This window comes from Gobius niger (assembly GCF_951799975.1).
Source record: "Gobius niger genome assembly, chromosome: 2".
Taxonomy (NCBI): Eukaryota; Metazoa; Chordata; class Actinopteri; order Gobiiformes; family Gobiidae; genus Gobius; species Gobius niger.
This window is the reverse complement of record NC_136853.1, coordinates 19858063-19877989: the sequence shown is the minus strand read 5'-3', so window position 1 is coordinate 19877989 and position 19927 is coordinate 19858063. Positions and strand designations below refer to the sequence as shown.

The following is a 19927-nucleotide window of genomic DNA, read 5'->3' as shown; positions in this document are numbered from 1 at the left end:
TCCTCTTCCTCCTGCGCAGCTCCCTCTGCACCACAACAGTCTTTCACCATCTTCTCGTTGGTCCCTTCCTTGTTTCCCGTAGCGCCTCTTGTGACACCTCCACTGTGCTGCAGGTGTGGGGGCTCTTGGTGCCTCTTCAATGTTTCAGAAGAACATTTGCCGGGTTTTTGTCTCACAAGCTGCAGTTTGTTTGCTTTTACAAAGCTGCTTTCTTCAGGACCATTATGGACTCTCTGCAGTGAAAAAAATCTACCGAACCACACAACAACATGGCAAAGACGTACAAAAGTATCCAACAAAACAAGGTGGAACATAGAAACTACAAATTCAGTTTGCAGAAAGAGGCAAAAAATGCTGCTGTACCAAGAGAGAGGGAAGTTGCTGCTTTTCTCCTCACACCACCCATTCATGCACATATTAGGGGTAGTCAGCACTGTGTTATACAGAGTCACAACCTCAGAGGTGGATAGAGTGGCAGAGTAGCCTCCTGTACCCTCCTGAGACTTTGCACGTGTGGATATGCAGTTTGGACCTTGGTTTGGATGTCAGTGCGAGAAGCCGAAAAAATTTACCCTGAACATACATTGAGCTCACATCACCCTCCACCATGTGGCCAACCTGTCAGAAAGACAAAACCGTGTCACACTCCGTGTAGTGCCGTATTTTCCAGACTACAAGTCACTCTGGAGTATAAGACGCACCAGCCAAAAATGGCCTAATGAAGAAAAAACAACAGGCTGAATAGGCGTACGGTTTGCTCACGTAACACATTGATGGTTAGCTAGTTAACAGTTCAGATAACTATACCATAAAGAGCTTACCAAACGCTTGATCGCTCTCTTAATCACTTTATGCATTGAAATCTTCATCCTCTGTGTCACTTCTGAACAATCACCTTGGCAACTACCGGGCACGGAAGCGTAACTGCACCGGGCTCTCCCAACAGCACATTTTTCAAGCTCTCATTTGCGAACTCGTTCCTCTAGCTGTGGCCATCTAGCTTTTAGTCCGTGATTAGGTTGCCTTGATCTCTTCATTGCGGTAAGAGTAGCCTCTGTTGCTCCGGAGTGTAAGACGCACAACCTGGCAAAATATGAAAACAAGTGTGACTTCTAGTCCGGAAAATAAGGTACATCCCAAGGATGAGATCCTGAAGGGTTGGAAAGCAGGGTGAGTTTATTCAGTGAAGTGGGTTACTACAGGGTGCATTGGAGAAACTTCACAGGCATTAGAGAGGCATCTCTGCCAACACAGCCAAAATACATGGCTGCTGTACCTGCATATGAACGAGATTAGTTTCAACTTTACAAGATTGCTAAAATCATAATGGCATGCATATCAGAACATGTTTGTAAATTGTAAATAAATGGTCACATCAATATAGCGCCTTTCTACCTGCTTTTGGTACTCAAAGCGCTTTACATCAAGCAACCACTCACCCATTCACACTTTCATTCATACACCGGTGTACGCATACACTGGAGGCAAGGTGAATGAAGTGTCTTACAAGGACACGACAGTGTGCACCTGCGGGATTCGAACTGTCGACCCCCCAGTCACAAAACCACTGCTGCCCCAGTAAATGTTCCAACTACAGGGTTAGCAGGGTTTACATGACCTCAGGAAAGATGTTTTGTTGTTTAAAGGAATAGGCCACCGTTTTTACATACTAAAATATGTTCTTACCTCACTTTAGTCGAGTTAATATATCCCCGTCTGGTCTTTGTCCGTGCGCTCTGTCACGCAAACGGAGCACATACGCAGCCTCTCCCACATGTCACATAGCTCCGAAAAAGCTCACGATAGAAGCTACCAAGCTCTTCCACGTGTTCCCTATTTAAATAAAGTTACGTGAAGTGTTTTCATGCGAAGTATATTTACACAGAAATGTAACATGTCGATTTTATAAGCAAATAAAGAGGGGGACTATATTGTGAGGCGTAATGATACGAGGAGTAAAACGTCCGCGCAGTAACTCCTAAAGGTTATTGACGGAAGTGAGTGGGGGGAAGTCTTTAGGAGTTACTGCGCGGACGTTTTACTCCTCGTATCATTACGCCTCACAATATAGTCCCCCTTTTTATTTGCTTATAAAATCGACACGTTACATTTCTGTGTAAATATACTTCGCATGAAAACACTTCACGTAACTTTATTTAAATAGGGAACACGTGGAAGAGCTTGGTAGCTTCTATCGTGAGCTTTTTCGGAGCTATGTGACATGTGGGAGAGGCTGCGTATGTGCTCCGTTTGCCTGGCAGAGCGCACGGACAAAGACCAGACGGGGATATATTAACACGTCTAAAGTGAGGTAAGAGCATATCTTAGTATGTAAAAACGGTGGCCTATTCCTTTAAAGAGGACATAACTGCAGCCTTTGGAATTTGCTAATTAGTCCATTCAAATCGCACATTTACCTGTTCATCCTTTCTCTACATGTCGACACATGTGTCAAGAAAAAAGGGCTGCTCCTTTTCACGAGAAATCTTTGGTGCACGAAGCAGTGAAGGAGTCACTGTGAGATGAGAAGAAAAAAAAAAGGTGAGGTGGTGGTGTACCATGCAGGAAGGGAAGGTGTTTCTGATTGCATCTGGCTAGTGTTGAGCTGCTGGTGCTCTCTGACATGTCTGTTCTCACATTGTGTCGCGGGAACTCTGGGCCAGCAGCTGTGGTACAAATAAAGGCCTCAGTCTGAACAACAGAGAATATAACAAGAGCTGAAGGCCCACCTGTTTCTGCTTTATGACCACACCATCATACACTGTCTACCATCATATCGGATTTAATTGTGGCTATGCAAAACAATACACACATATAAACAGCTATCAGAACATTATTTTTAATATATATATTAAAAAAACATAATAATGCAAAACTGTGGTGAAACACATCGATCTGCAGTTTGGTACAAAATGTAGCAAAAAACAAAAAACAAAAAATGAAGCTTAAGCATTCATTTAATCTGGAATACTTACCTGCAGTACTTCATTCTTTAGTAATTACATAATAATGCATGTGCATGGACTTGCTTATGTGCAAAAGCATAAACTTACAAAAAGAGGGAGCTGTAAATAGTTGTGTTCCAAACATTTTTAACAGGCACGTTAAACAGGCACATTTAACAACTCGCAGGGCCATGTTTCAGGGTCGCTGTCAAAGACATGTTCCATGTAGCCTTTATTTGTTATAATGTTGATGATTATGGCTTACAGTCCATTTTCAAAATCTTCTAATTTTCTGAGATCGGATTTTTACAAGCTGAGCCATAATAATCAAAATTATAACAGATAAAGGCTACATATCTCACTTTGCATGTAATGAGTCTATCATATATTAGTTTCACAGTTTAGGTTGAATAACAGAAGTGAATGCACTTTGTCATGATTTTCTAATTATATGACAAGCACGTGTATATTACTACTTATTTTTACTTTTCAGAGTAGTATGCCTTTTGCTGATTGTTTTTCCACAATATACAACTATGTCTAAATCTCCTTGACAACTATTGCTTAGATGCTGTATGTGTGTGTGAGATGTGTGTCTTCATTTAACTTCATTGAAGCAAAATTATATAAAAACGAAGGCTACTTCAAATTTGGCTTTGCTTTAGAATTGTTTTCTGCATAACAGCCGCTTTATATGAGAGGTCATTTTACCACACTCAGATTTCACCCACACACGATTGTCAACACTGCGATGCCTGTGGTTTCGAGAAATAAAATAAAAGTCAATTTCCAGTACCTGCATTGCAGAGACATCCCTTTTTCCACAAACAAAGTCACCCCAAGGGCCTCATTGCACTGGCTCTCTTATTGCCTTGTTATCAGGAACAGTGTCAAGCCTGTATTGGCCCCGTGTGACTCCGAAGCAAATATTGGCATTGCCTTTCTAATCATATTTGCCTCTGTAAAATGTCACTGATGAAGGTGTGCGTGCGCTTGTATGTGTGTGTGTGTGTGTGTGTGTGTGTGTGTACTTACAGTGATCCGGCTCCCTTAGTGCAGTATTAGCATGTTTTTATCTGCACAGCTAATGAAAGAGCAATAACAGAGTATGGGGCGGGAGGCTGGACTTACAGAGTGGAGGCCCGTCTGCTATCTTCTTCTCCAGCAGTCCTAATTTACCACTGTAATGAGCAGGCAGCCGTGCATGGTCATCAGCCAATTATATTTGGTTACCATGCAAACAGTGAGCATCATGGGATGTCATTATACAAAGAAATATAGCCGGGCTCTATTACAATGCATGGGAGGAAACAAATGCAAGCCATTTTCTTAAATGAGAATTCCATGTGAGGGGGTAAGAGATACATTATATAGTTCAGCACGGGGTAAACTGCAAGAACGTGCCATCGTGAACGTGTGCCTCTCATCTCTCTCAATTCTCAATCATAAAAGTGTTGTTATTCACTGATATATACATACATATATATATACTTCAAGTGTTCCCTTTATTTTTTACATATATAAATATAAGATATTTCAATCGCCACTTACCGGGTATGTTAAACATTACACATTAAAATGGTTGTCTGTTTTCAGAGGGTCACGGCCCTTTGCTTTACTGTTCATCAGTAGTTTTTTCTTTCATCAATTGAGAACCACTGCTCTAAGGCACATTTGTGTTTTAATAACCACCTTCATTGTAATTTAACCACAACAGTCAATTAAGCATCTGGTGAAACATCTGCTTTCCCACAGCTCTATGTCCAAGTGAGGGAATAAATAGAGGTGTCAAACTGAAGAACTAGCCGTGAACAACCTGATTTTTTCTGAGTAATAAAACAGGGCTCCAGACTAACGTTTTTTGTTGGTTGCACTGATACACCCAAGGATTAGACACACTAGGACATCATTTAAGAGTACCACTTTAGAAATGTCTGAACGTTCCCTTCAAGCAGGATTCATTGCCAAAACCATAGGTATAAGATAGAAGAGACAACCGGTGTTCCATTCTGCCCCATTCATTGTAATGATCCCAAGTGGTCTGTGAAATTAACATGGCTGCGTAATCTCCTCCTACGAAGCCCCAGGTGGACCAGCTACGAGTCTCCACAGAGCTGCAGAGCCTGTCAATCATAGATTTAGGCTTCAGCTTTTTATTGCTGATGTTCAGAAATGTCATACAAATATGACATCTAGCCAAGTGTCACATGGGTCATAGCTGAAAAACTCTTTGGAGCCAGGCTTTTAAGCAGTACAAACAAAGTCCAAAGCTACATAGAAACGCCGTTTACCAAGTGTCTTTTGGAGTCGCCCCTGGCCACCGCGGGTTGATATTATCTTATCTTATCTATCTAATACTAGCTGAGACCCGGCCTTCGGCCGGGCCTCGCTAGTCTCCACATTTGATATTCTGAGATTGTGAGTGATTACAAAGAAATGTCCAACCCGTCACTCAGTTCAGCTGTAGACCAGTGGTTCCCAACCCATTCCAAAAACTATGGCCACTACAAATGTGTAAAAGAATGAAGGCTAAAATTTTTTTTCAAACAAACTGCAATTGGAGTGTTTGATGCACCCGTGCTCCTTTCTTATAAACTACAACGACAATATTTTCGCTAAACTCGGGGAACAGGATTCAAGAGACAGTGGAATAATTATGGATAAATATTAGGGGTTCAGCTCTAACGGTTTGGGTCACGGTGCAGGACCCGTGGTTTGGTGCATCACGGTAGTGTACAATAAAAAAAGTAATAAGTTGGTTTTGAACTGAAATAGCCTAATGATCGTTGTTAGACAGTATTTATAACCTTACAATACAATTGGCAATGCTTTCAAAGCTGCTTTAGAATAAAATGTACCTCTGAGCTCACAATACGTGAAAGCAAAATAGAAAACAAATGGTACAGCAGCAAAGTAAAAAAAAGAAAGAAAAAAAAACACGTAGTGCAGGCCATGCTGTCGTTAACTGGTAGTTTCATTTTCGCTTTTACTCACACGGAGGATAAATCAGTCGGAGCAGCGCGTTTGATTAGAGGCTCGTTTGAGCAGGTTTTGGGCACGCACACACACACATACACACACGCACACATCGCCCTGTTTGGATGCGCACGCGCACACATACACACGTACGCACATACACACGTACGCACACACACGCACACATCGCCCTGTTTCGATGCTCGCGCGCACACATACATACACACACGCACGAACACACACACACGCGCGCACACACACATTGCCCTGTTTGGATGCGCGCACACGCACGGCAGTCAGATCTCGTGCACTCGCGTTTTTGTGACAGCGGGTTGTCCTCGGACAGCAGCACCGCGGTCCATATGGACCCGTGGCCAATGCCCGCGGCCGGTGGGACCGTCACGTGGGGGCCGGCCGCGGATGTAATAAGCTTCAGAGGAACGGTCTCCCATCCCAGTTCTAACCAGGCACTTCCCTGCTTAGCTTCAAAGTCGGTATGGGAAATAAACATGGCGGCGCCCAGGCGGCGCCCATTGAGATTGCGTTTTCTATAATAGATTATCTTATCTTATCTTATCTTTCCTCGCCCATTGGCCAAAATTAAACAATATTAAATATCAAGCATTTGAGACAATTTTATAGACTGGAAAGTCACTTTGAGCTTGTCCTGGGGCCGTTCTGAGGCTGGTGGTGGACACAACCACAGCAGGTGAGAGGAGCGGGCTTTTCCACAGTAAATTCTTCTTCTTCGTGTTAGAGCTGTGAACAGTCTCATCTGTGTTTTCAGTGATAAGAGTTGACAAAGGCTTGTCAATGTTAACATTTTGGTTTAATAATTTAAGTGCACCACTTTTAAGATGCTCCGAAAAAATCCTAAAAACAGGGTTCAACTCAAATACACTGTATATCTGTATCAGTTCATCTTCAATAAACTATTTTCTGCATAATTATAAATATGTATGACTGTTTTAGTTGTATTATGCAGAAAGCTTTGGCTTTAGGCAATGAATTTGAAAAAATAGAAAGGGACTATATGGAGTTTAAAATGTTTACAATTCTGTAATTTCCTCCCCCTACATGTTCCAGTCATGTCCTAATGTGTAGAATGAGCCCAGACCTGTTCACCACAACTGCCTCTAAAATCCTGCACTGTCGTCATGCACGAGCTTAATATAGAATCTGCAGTTACACGTAAGACCTGAGGTGACAGTAGTGAACCTAAAAATGACCAACTTGCAACTAGTCTCTTTAAGAAAACAAATAGTCTCATTGAATGAAGCTGGTGTAAATCATGGTCAGTAAAGGGCAGATGCACCAGTGCAACCAAGAAATAATATTTAGTTGTCAGATAACTTTTGGTCACAATTACAACCAAACTGCACTTTTGAGCCCTGTAAAAGTTAAAACAAAAAACACAATCAGTTAGAGCAGATTTGGAATGTAGCACAGCTTTGACACTTCAGCTGTCTGAGCTCGCATATACTTACAGGATGTCAGTGTGGTAACACTTTGGAAACATCTGCTAATTAATGGACCGTCGAGCAAACCATTCACTTTCGCTGTTTATTTAAAAAGAAAATGCAAAAAGGAACTTCCTTAATGTTAAAAAAAAAAAAGAAAATTGTGACAGGGATCTTCTGAAATCAATTTGAAATTAACTTCAGAAAGATTTATAAAGCATTGTTGATTTAGACTTTTCTACACGTGGCATATAATATTACTGGAAACATTCTGTATGAAGGCGATTCTAAATTTGACAAAAAGTGGCCTAAATCCTGTAATAAAGAACATCCTGTTTACTGGTTGCCGTCCAATGCGAAGCAAAAGAGAAAATAATCAGGCAGAAGTCAGTAAAGACGTACTATAGAGGAGAGTTAAATCATGGGACTTCCTGCTGCTTTCACTTAGGACGAGAGCGGTGCAGGGGATTTGTAGGGTCTGGAGATGAACAGAAAACCAATTTCCCCTCATGGCTACATCTGCCACTGTGAATTTATATGGTTGTTGTGCTAAAAAAGGGAGAATAGATGTGATCAAACATCAAGGGGAATTGAATAAGACACATAATGCCAGGGACAGAAAAGAGGAAAGTGTCGAGAAAAACACGAGACAGAACCAAAATAAAAAGATTGTTGGAAAACATTAGGAAATTAGATAAACATGACCAGGAAATACAGGCCACTCTGTCCTGTTTGTGTGAAATAAATAAACTCATTAAAATCCACCATTGATTTGGTCAGATAAGCTAAACGATGATAATGCAAGAATACGTGGTTCAGGTTTGGCCTCCCTGCACCCACATCCTCGCCAACCAGAGCCAGAACTCTCCATTACCATAACACATTCATATATGCATTATCATAAGTGTCTTGAACTATGGCATTTCTTCTGTTCACTATTATTGAATGCAAATCCCGGCGATCTTACATCACCATTTCTCAGGGAAAGTGCGGAGTCACACAATGTCAGTGCATTATCACTCAGGCTCCAAAATGAAACATAAGCTGTCATAGACCTCAGCTATTCTTCACAGGGAATGAATGTGCAATTGTGGGCTAAAGGGAGTTTGTGGCAGTGCGTTTCTGCAAAAGCTGCCATCCTGCTGAAGATTAATGAACAAGTTGGTGGGTGCTACCCAGTTCGCCTCCCATTCTCAGTGCATTGTGATTTATGGACAGCCAGCAGTCCTGGAGTTATAATTTGAAGCGGGTTTGTTTTTCCTACATATAGATAGAATTTTAAATGTAGTGATGAATGGGTGCTTGTGTCATTTGTATTGATTACTCCTTGGTGATGAAGTGTGTGGTATCCCTCATGTGCAAATGCAACAACAACTAATACTACTACTACCACTACTACTACATTGTTGCTTGCTGAATAATGTCTTCCCTATTGGTTCTTCCCTATTGGTGCATAGTTTTTTCATGGTATAATGTATTTCTCTTGTTTTTGTACTAAATGGTTGATGTGTCCTTTTTGAAAAAACACATAATCTCCACTTTACCTGAAGCCTATCGATTGTGGGAAGTTATGCTCAAACAGTGATGCTTATGTGAAGGTTTTTTATTATTATTATTTGGATGATCTTAGATCTTACTTTTAGGTCCTGTCCACACGAAGTCATGGTGAGGACTTCGTGTGGACAACGCAAATATTTTTTTTCAAACCAGTGTATCATAGATATGAGCCCGGCGTTTTGGGGGTCTGTAAACGGACATTTTCCAAACTAGGTTCCAGAGTGGAAAAATCTCAAAACGCTGTTTACGTGGCTCCGTTTGTTACGACATCTCCACAACTTTTACTAAAACGATGACATCACAGCGCCAGAGTGGTGTCTGTGATCCATAATCTACTGACCTTATAATGAGTTTTCCTCATGGATCTATAATGATTTTACTCCGCTCCTCTTTGCTCCACTGCAGTCCACAAGCCACAGGTGACCAGTAGAAAAACACGGCCCAATCAGTCTGTGTTTTTGGACTAACAGTCAAAGTCCGGTCACTGACAGGTTTTTCTGCTTTAGTCCCGTTACATCTTAAGAATAAACTCGCCTCCTCATCTCTTCTGTAGATCGTAAATCCTTGAATCACTTTCATTTTCACTGTTTACATTCCACAAAAGCACATCTTGTTCTACTATCTGTGTTAGCGTCACAGCGCCTCACACAGGCCTGGAAGATGAATTGCGCCGGTTTCACAGACCTTAGTCTGCCCATGTGGACGCACACATTAACTGAGCTGGCTTCATGCTTACAAAGACAGTTTGTCTTCGTGTGGATAAAGCCTTACTCAGACAGTGTACCATTTCAAAGCAACAATACTAGAGAACAGCTCTGGGAACTCTCTCTCAACCTCTACTGTTGCGCTCCCTTTTCAATCCCAATTCCAGACATAAATCTGACCTTGCCACGGCTTGTAATTGCTGTGTCTTGGATGTTTCTCTAGTGGCCAAAAATGTAATGAACCAAGAAGCAATGCTAGGCTTCTTGTTTGGAGCTTCTAGCTAATGTTTTGGGAAGGAGGGAAAAAAAGGTCAAAATAGAGGGCACCAAGTCAATTAAACTGACGCTCCAAATATGTTTCTTGCTCATTTGATACATGATGGGAAAATCATTTCTAAGTCTGGCTGGCTGTGCTTGGCTGATTATGTGGTAGATATGGGCACAATAGCAAAACCACCTGGCCTTTTTTTGCGTTTCACAATTTCATTAGGTTGGAAAAACTCTATGAGATCAAAATATGATGTCTCCGCTTCATCGTGTGGGTTAGGGACATGGATATCCCAGGACTGGTTTGTTTTAGAGGCTCTTGAACTGCCAGTGGCACCGAGGCAGCTCCCAGTGTCAACTGCTGCTCCAGGAGAAATCCATTGCACCTAAGGCTAACCTCGTTCATGCTCAGCAATCGTAATGCTTCAGCAGATCGATACACAGTTCAAGTGTTAGCGATGCCCACAGATGCCATCATATTTTCCTGTTTTTTTTCTGTGTACTCTAGGGAGGCCTCATTGCCCTCCTCCTCCTCATCCTCCTCTTCACTCTGGTTCTCTACACTCGTCACCGGTGGTGCAAACGTCGCCGGGTCCCGCAGAAGAGCGCCAGCACCGAGGCCACGCATGAGATCCACTACATCCCCTCCGTCCTGCTGGGGCCACAGGGCAGGGACAGCTACCGGGGCTCCAGGAACACCCACCAGCATGGCAGCTCCGTCATCGGCATGCCCATTCGCGAGACGCCCATCCTCGACGACTACGACTGCGACGAGGATGATCCCAATGCCCAAATGTCCTCCTTCAACTCCACGCCCAACCAGATCCACAACAAACTGAGCGACGGAAAGGTGCAGGATGGCTATGGCACCGTCGGGGGCCGCACGGACATGATGTGCCAAGAAGACGGCGTACAACGAAATTTTGACACACAAGGTAAGTAATAGTGAAAATATTTGACCTTGCCTTTGTTTTGTGCTTCTACTACATACAGGCGCCTAGAAAATGACCCAGCCCTCCCATTTTATGCCCTAATCTTATGTCTAATCTCTGGAAATCTGCATTGTGCAATATTTATGGTCAGAAAATGGTCATGCAAAAACGAGTTTCCTGTGATTTATTATTCCACCGTGAGCAGAATGCAGCAGAATATGTGAAAATGTGTTGTCCTCAGCGGTTGTCCTGTCCTCCCATTTGCCAGTCTGATTCGTACATCCGTGTAGGCTTGCAGTGCCAGCTCCCCAGATGGCCAGGCCTGGACACTTCACTCTGCTCTGGTCAGCTCTCCTCGTGTTCTCTTGCACAGCCTGTTCTGCCTTCGTCAAAAATGGGCAGTTTTACACAACGCAGTTTAATGCATCAGTGAAGATGTTAAGAGTGCTGCTTAGTCACACACTGTATTCACTAACCAAAGTAGAAGCATCTGTTTGTATTTGGCTTGACTTCAAATGTGTACTGTATGTCATGCAGTAATGTAATAGGGTGGTCTAATGTAATGTGCAGAGGTGGAGAGTGCTCGGGGAGATTCTCTGGTCGATTAGATGTTGATGCGTGTCGGTGTGTGACCCAGTGGACTTGGCTTGACTTCAGGCAAGGACACAGTCAATGCCTTTTATTATACAATCAAAGCTCTCTGTTTAAGTTGTAAACATTTGTCAAAATGTTGCAACGAGGTGACAGACCAGCTTAGTCTGTGGAGATGCTCTGCCACTTAGCCTGGCACTACAGTAGGACGAATCAGGTAAAGTGCAGGTAAAGTGTATCAATTTCCATTTACCTGCATCAAGGCTGAAAGAATTTGCACTGCTGACGTTTTTTATAGTCTACTCTAACTTTATTGTTTATTATCTGTATTCATTGTACATAAGATATCTTTGTTTACTATTTAAAGCAGTACTAAGTAACTTGTTTACCTTGATAAATCCTTTCTGTAGTCCCTCTGGGGGTAATACAAGTGTTAATGGGATGATTGGGGGGGTCTTTCATCTCCCCCGGTGTCTCTGGCCAGAAAACCATGCTTGCAGCTTTCCTGCACCGGGTCGGAGGCACCAATACACACTAATGGAATCATGAAGAAGAAGCTAACAGGCTAACGGGCAAAGCTAACGCCACTTAAACAGTATTTACAGCCAAGTTTGAGTGAAAAAAATGACCTCCATAGTGTGATTGGATGTAAAATATCCCTCTCTCCCTTTGTCTTTTCTGTCTGCGTAGTATTTACTCTCACGGACAATTAATGAGTAAAAATCTTAACATGCTACGGCACCTGCAGTGGCGCTTATAGCCTCTAGGGGCATGAGTTACTTAGTTCTGCTTTAGTTGACTGCACATTTCATTTTTTTTGCACACCCTGAGTGTTTCTTGAGAGCGGATTTAACAAGTGGATTTCTCCATTGTGAGATCAATAAACTAAAGGCTTCTGTTATATTATATCATCTTAACTTAACTTATGTAATTATGTAACTTAATGTATCCTTGGGCAAGGCCCCCTCACTGCCTTTATAGCTGTACACTGTAATGTGTTGGTGTTAGAATAATTGAGTGGTTGGTAATTTACAGTATTTATCCGTCAGGCACAGAATGAAAGGTACAATTCAGTTAGTCGATCTTACAAATAGTAAAATATTGTATCCATCGTTTGCGTGAGATTTAAGTAGCATTGGTGGGTGACATTGACAAAAAGGAGTCTCAATCATTTTGGGAAACTTTTGGCTATAAATGTTGCAAATTATATGGTGTGTTCCTGGGCTTTGTTCTAATTTTGTTTCTGGACATTGACAATACTCAATAGTGTAATTTTGCATATTTTCATAACAACAATATTGATGCATGCGGACCAGGTCGTCGAGGCACCTGCCTCTGACTGCCACCCAGTCCTCTCCACACCCGACCCCTACGGATCCCTCTGCGGGTGGTGGGTCCACAGGAGGGCGGGCCCACGTCGTCCCTTCGGGCTGTGCCCGGCCGGGCCCCGTGGGCAGAGACCCGGCCACCAGACGCTCGCGTTCGGGCCCCAACCCCAGGTCTGGCTCCAGGGTGGGGCCCCGGCTGCGCCATGCCGGGCGACGTCACGGTCCTTGTATAGTGTACGTCCATAAGGGTCTTCTGAACTGCTCTTCGTCTGACCCGTCACCTCGGACCTGTTTGCCATGGGAGACCCTACCAGTCGGTAAGGGTCTACTCCAGGGTGCTGGAGAGGAGGATCCGACCGATAGTCGAACCTCGGATCCAGGAGGAACAATGCGGTTTTCGTCCTGGTCGTGGCACACTGGACCAGCTCTATACCCTCCATCGGGTGCTCGAGGGTTCGTGGGAGTTTGCCCAACCAGTCCACATGTGTTTTGTGGATCTGGAGAAGGCGTTCGACCGTGTCCCTCGTGGTGCCCTGTGGGGGGTGCTCCGGGAGTATGGGGTCCGGGGCCCTCTGTTAAGGGCTGTCCGTGCCCTGTATGACTGCAGCAGGAGCTTGGTTCGCATTGCCGGCAGTAAGTCAGACCTGTTCCCGGTGCGTGTTGGTCTCCGCCAGGGCTGCCCTTTGTCACCGGTTCTGTTCATTACCTTTATGGACAGAATTTCTAGGCGCAGCCAGGGGCCGGAGGGTGTCCGGTTTGGGAGCCTCAGGATCTCATCTCTGCTGTTTGCGGATGATGTTGTTCTGATGGCTTCAACGAACCAGGACCTTCAGCACGCACTGGGGCGGTTTGCAGCCGAGTGTGTAGCGGCCGGGATGGGGATCAGCACCTCCAAATCTGAGGCCATGCTTCTCCACCGGAAAAAGGTGGCTTCCCCTCTACAGGTCGGTGGGATGATCGACAGACGGATCGGTGCGGCGTCAGCAGTGATGCGGTCGCTGTATCGGTCTGTCGTGGTGAAGAGGGAGCTGAGTCGGAGGGCAAAGCTCTCGATTTACCGATCGATCTACGTTCCCACCCTCACCTATGGTCATGAGATTTGGGTCATGACCGAAAGGACAAGATCGCGAATACAAGCGGCCGAAATGAGTTTCCTTCGCAGGGTGGCTGGGCGCACCCTCCGAGATCGGGTGAGGAGCTCAGTTACCCGGGAGGAGCTCGGAGTAGAGTCGCTGCTCCTTCACGTCGAAAGGAACCAGCTGAGGTGGCTCGGGCATCTGTTCCGGATGCCTCCTGGTCGCCTCCCGCGGGAGGTGTTCCAGGCATGTCCTAGTGGGACAAGGCCTCGTGGAAGACCCAGGACACGGTGGTGGGACTATGTCTCCGAGCTGGCCTGGTGTCGCCTCGGGGTCCCCCCAGAACAGCTGGAGGAGGTGTGTGTGGATCGGGAAGTTTGGGCATCTCTGCTGAGACTGCTGCCCCCGCGACCCGGCCCCGGATAAAGCGGAAGAAAATGGATGGATGGATGGATGGACAAAATTCATATTTTTAAGATTATTTAAGAAGATTTTCCTATGTGTTGTACAAATCCTTAAATTCCTCACCCAATATTTTAGTGTTATCATCAGTGCATGATTATTACACAGCAAAATGTGCATGTTGTTTTCAGCCAACTCTGATTAGAGGCTGTGGAACAGACTGCCTGCCTGAGCTCAGTTTGGCACCATGTACACATCATATTTCTATAGTAATTAGCTGGCAGAGAGAAATGTGACTTGTACTTTCATTTGCATTATGAATAAACTTTTATGTTTATCTTAAGATTAATTACACATTTTCAACAAGCCCAGTCAAGGCACAGAGAGCTCAAGAGCCATCCATTTCCCGTGTGTTTAACAATGCCTGCCCTGTACAGTAGGTTGTCCTGCATGGCACTACACGCTTTTTAAAAAATAGTGTAGCTAAATTATTTATATGCTCCAACAGCCAATGAAACCCCAAATAACAAATCAGTTAGAATATAACAATAACAATTAGAATATCGTGAAAAAGTTCATTTATTTCTGTAATTCAACTTTACCTGTTACCTGCCGTTCCCCCTGATCAGGGGTTAGGGTTAGGGTTAGGTTAGTTCAGGATATGATTAGGGTTACAGACAGCAAATGTAATTTAAGTTGTGTTTCACTCACACAGATCTCACACATATTTTTAGAAACTAGAAGATCTTGGCTTTCAAATGAGGTTTCACACTGACACATAGGTTGTAAGCTCTCCAGTCAATACACTTTGAGATTTAGATGTAAATAATTGTTAACCCTAAACCTAATCCTAACCCTAACCCTAAGGTGGCAGTGAACAGGTTAAAATGTTAAAGTAATATATGATATAGACTCATGACTTGCAAAATAACATTATGTCAAACCTTTGTTTGTTTTAATTTGGATGATTTTACTTACAGCTTAAAAAAAATAATAATAATTTAGATTAGAATATTACATGAAATCAATAAAAAAATATTTTAAACAGAGAAATGTGGGTCCTCTGAAAACTATAATCATGCATGTGTACTTAGTACTTGATTTGGGCCCCTGGCATTGGATGCTATCAGCCTGTGGCACTGCTGAAGTGTTATGGAAGACCAGGATGCTTTAACAAGAGCTATGACATTTGAAGCCCATGTCCAGGATCCGGCTGTGTGTGGAGGCTCTTGATGCACTGACTCCAGCCTCAGACCTCTCCTTGTGAAGGTCACCCACACTTTTGAATGGCCTTTTCCTGACAGTCCTCTCCAGACTGTGCTCATCCCTGTGGCTTGTGCACCTTTATCCTCCACACTTTTCCTTCCACTTAACTTTCTATGACTGTGCTTTGATACAGCACTTTGAGAACATCCAACTTCTTTTGCTATTACCTTTTGACGCTTTCCCTCCTTGTGGAGAGTGTCAATGATGGTTTTCTGCACAACTGCAGCTTAGCAGTCCTCCCCATGATGGTGAACTACAGTGAACCAGACTGAGACCATTTAAAGTCTCAGGGACCCTTTGCAGGTGTTTTGGATGAACTAGCTGAGGAAAGGGTGACACTTTGAGTCTACAATATAGTCCCTTTTCACAATATTCTAGTCTAATTTGTGTTTTTTACAAGCTGCGAGCCAAAATCAAAGCAAAGTGAGATATATCAGCCTTTATTTGATATAATTTCGATAATTATGGCTCACAGCTTGTAAAAACTCCAAATGAAACATCTCAGAAAATTAGAATATTTGAAAATGGACTGTAAGCCATAATCATCAAAATGATAACAGACAAGGGCTCGACATATGACACTTTGCATGTCATGAGTCTATGCCACATATTAGTTTAACATTTTAACCCGTTCACTGCCACCTTAGGGTTAGGGTTAAGATTAGGTTTAGTGTCAACATTATTTACATCTAAATCTCAAAGTGTATTGACTAGAGAGCTTAAAACCTATGTGTCAGTGTGAAACCTCATTTGAAAGCCAAGATCTTCTAGTTTCTAAAAATATGTGTGACATCTGTGTGAGTGAAACACAACTACATGTACATTAGGACATGAGTCTATGTCATATATTAGTTTCACATTTTAAGTTGAATTGCAGAAATAAATACACTTTTTCCCGATATTCAAATTTTCCGAGTTTCACCTCTATAACGCTAAATAATCATTTGAAGAAGGAGCTGAAGAGTTAACATATGGCCATGAAAATTAGCAAAAATACATCCACAAAAACAAAACAATTGGTAGATCAGATTCTTCTTTGAGAGACATTTTGTGCACGTGTGAATGTAATTACCCCGCCTATGGTTCATAGTTGCAGAGACTCTCCTGTCGCATGCTCTGTTGATACACACTTAATCTCATCTCATACCCTGTCTCCTCCCCTTATGTTCCCAATTACTCCCAAGGTCACATTCATGCATTGTCTGCGAGGCTTCGTTTATTTCTTGCTCCTTTCCCTTCTTCCCTTTCATGAAATAGTCATATGCTGAAATCTTCTGCAAATATCTGGGTTCTCTCATTCAATAGCCTCAAACCATAGTTTCTTGACATTAACTGGTGAATGCATTGGCCACTAGCTTGCACACCTGTTCCTTGGTACCATCTCTCACCAAATGGCAATCGCTGTCTCTTTTTTTTTTATCAGTGTGTCCTTCCTGACAGATAACCCCCATTCAGATGGACACTGCTATTATCCCTGCGGATTATGGCCATAGCTCATATGCTGGTGGTCAGTAGCAGCTTTTGTTTCACAGACAACTAAACAAATGAGGACTGTCACTTTCAATTTTTGCTGTGGAGTTTTTGGATTTGGAAGGGCTTATGGGGAGATGACACATGAGGCTAATTCAGGTGAAAAGCTTATCTGTTGAGTTATGAGAGGATGCAGGGTCACTATTACAAAATTTTAAACATAGTCAGCTCTATCCATGTTTGTAGCTTTCTGCATTTTATCCATACAGAAAAGGATTTTAGATCAAAAGGGTAAAGTTGTGGGAAAAAAACAAAAACAAACGATTGTGAATGAGATCGTCTTATTTTCACATCTTTTGCACCAGGCTTGTTAGCGTATAAACATAAACAAAACAGAAATAGTTGGCTTTTGTTGTTGCTCAGTGTATTTGTGTGTCCAGAGAATGAAAAAAAAAAAAATCTCCCACATTTTCATATTATGTGCTTGAAGAATATTTGCTTTGGGATCACGCTTTCAGCCTGAACCTTTGCCAACCGGAGGCTTCATGTTGGACATGTTCAAATCAGCGACAAAAGCCTTTTGGAAACACTTTAAATATGCTTTTCAAATTGAATATAAAATAGAGCTTTTTGCTTGTTGCTGCATCATTATAAAGGCCAAACTTCAGAGCCTTGTGAGCAGGGTTTCGAGCCATTAGCATCCAAAACTGCACCCAAAAGTCCAAAGCTTGCGGACATAATTCATGAAGTCTTTTGTTTATAAGGCAGCTGTTTCTAAGATTTTGAAAATAAAGCATTTTGTATTGATCCAGGATATTGCAGTGATGGTATGACCCAGGGGATTTAGATCCAGAATTTTTATGGGTTTTCTATTTGTTTCTCCAATGAGTGACCAGGATGTTAGATGTGTGATTTGGGATCATTATTATGAATCAAGCTGCATAGCTAGATAGTTAGATAGATAGATAATCTACAATAAAGTGTTCATGGGGCCTACAGGGAGTAAGCTCATGTTGAATCTTGTGTTTGTTGAATCTCATGTTTGTTCCTCCTTTAAGAGGGTGTTCATTTGGCGTATAGCCTGGGGGATGAAGCTCGTGTTGAACCTCACGGATCCCGCACAAAGAGAGCGAAGCCTCCTTCCAGAGGGCAGCCACTGGAACAGCTCATGGTGGGGGTGGTGAACATCTGCCATGATCCGCTGTGCCCTCTTCACGCAGTCCCTCCGATACAGCTCTTCCGGAGCAGGGAAGTCCTCGTGATGCGCTCGGCACAGCGCACCACTCTCCTGAGCACCTTCTTGTCCCTCTCTGTAGCAGCCCCGTACTACACAGTCAAACATCCGGTTAGCACGTTTTTTCTGCAGCCTTGCTGAGATGTTAAACTGCCTCAGTTTCCTGAGGTGATGCAGCCGCTGCCTTGACTGCTTGACTACAGCGGAGATGTGTTGGTCCCATTTCATGTCCTCAGAGATGTTTACCCCCAGGTATTTATAGGGAACTCTCTCTACTGTGGCACCATGGATGTTTAAAGGGGCGTGATGGTGCGTCCCCCTCCTCATATCCACCACCATCTTCTTGGTTTTGGAGATGTTGATGACCAGGTTGTTTACACCAGTTTGCCAGCAGAGCCACCTCCTCGTGGTAGGCTGCTTCATTGTTGAGATGAGTCCTACCACCACTGTGTCATCTGCAAATCATGCAAATCATATTGCATATTTTCTTGGGAAATATCACTGCCAAAACTCTTGGACAGTTTTGTTTGTTTTTTTTTCTTCTAGAAAAGCTCAAAAAGCTGCTGCACTTAAATACCACAAATCTGGCAACCCGAAAACCTTTGTGTGCGTATTGATTTTTAACCATTATCCATTTTGAGTTTTATAGGTTTTATAAAATAAAGCTTGTGCCTTAGTTTGGGCCTTTGTTTGCCCACCTTTGGCCTCACGTTATTTCAACCTGAAAAGACTCAGAGAAACACAGAGTTTATTGGACATGGATCATGTGTTGCGCTCAGAAGACAGTGAATTGATGCCATGTAGGGGCGGACTGGCCACATGTCCATTCTGGAAGAGCACAGAAGGGCCACGAAAACACAACAACAAAGCAATGAAAAAGCCACGAACTGGAGAAAATGCACTCAGTTAATGTGGATGGTATGAGATTAAAATGTGTCTTTGTGGAAGTGCACATTTACTCTAATTAATTAATTAAGTGAGAAGTTTTCCCCTGGAGTCCGGTGGTAGAGGATGAGATCTGAGGCGGCCAGTGGACCACGAGGTGAGACCAGGCGGAGGAAGGTCGCAGCACAGCTGGGAAACGGGTGTGGGTGATGATTGGCTGTGGCAGGAAAGTACTGCTGTGGTGATTGGCTGTCATGGAGGTGCGGCTTGAGATGATGGTTTGATTGATGATTGGTGATGTGCAGCCAGAGAGGCGCTGTAGTGATGCAGGTAGGTTTTCCAGGTTGAAATTCTTTGAAAAATGAAAACTGCAGATGAAAAAGAAACCTTTGCTAAAGCATAATGATAGACATGCAATTTTAAAATGGCCAATTAACATGCCTTTCAAACTATTGAACAGACCTAAAGGTGTTTTCAGCGCATGTTCCTTTCTTAGTCACATGTGCTTTTTAACTAACTGTTTGAATATACATTAGAATAACAAAATGGCCTGATATCCCTTTCAGCTCTTGTCTTTCCAGTCAATGCATTGATGTTTGTGAGCACTGCCACCTGCTCTTCGAAAATGCCCAGATGAATTAACATTTGTGACATGTGTTGCAGAAGTCTGTAATAAAAATAGATGAAAGACATATATTAGGAGGTCTGAACGCAAATAGCTCACTAGAGTCTTGGCAGCTGGAAGTTTTCTCAAGACTGGGTGAGCACTATGTTTCTTAATGTTTCAAGGTGGAACATAACTAAAATCAGCATAACAAGAAGGAAACTATTTTC

At 43.1% G+C, this 19927-nt stretch overlaps 1 protein-coding gene across 1 annotated transcript in view; it reads left to right on the top strand.

The window, feature by feature from the left end:
- Positions 1 to 19927, top strand: part of astn2 (astrotactin 2) — a 294590-nt gene that overhangs the window by 94020 nt on the left and 180643 nt on the right. The window contains exon 3 of the mRNA XM_079580868.1: positions 10418 to 10844. Coding sequence (XP_079436994.1) covers positions 10418 to 10844 — 427 coding nt within the window. The remainder of the gene's footprint in view (positions 1 to 10417; positions 10845 to 19927) is intronic.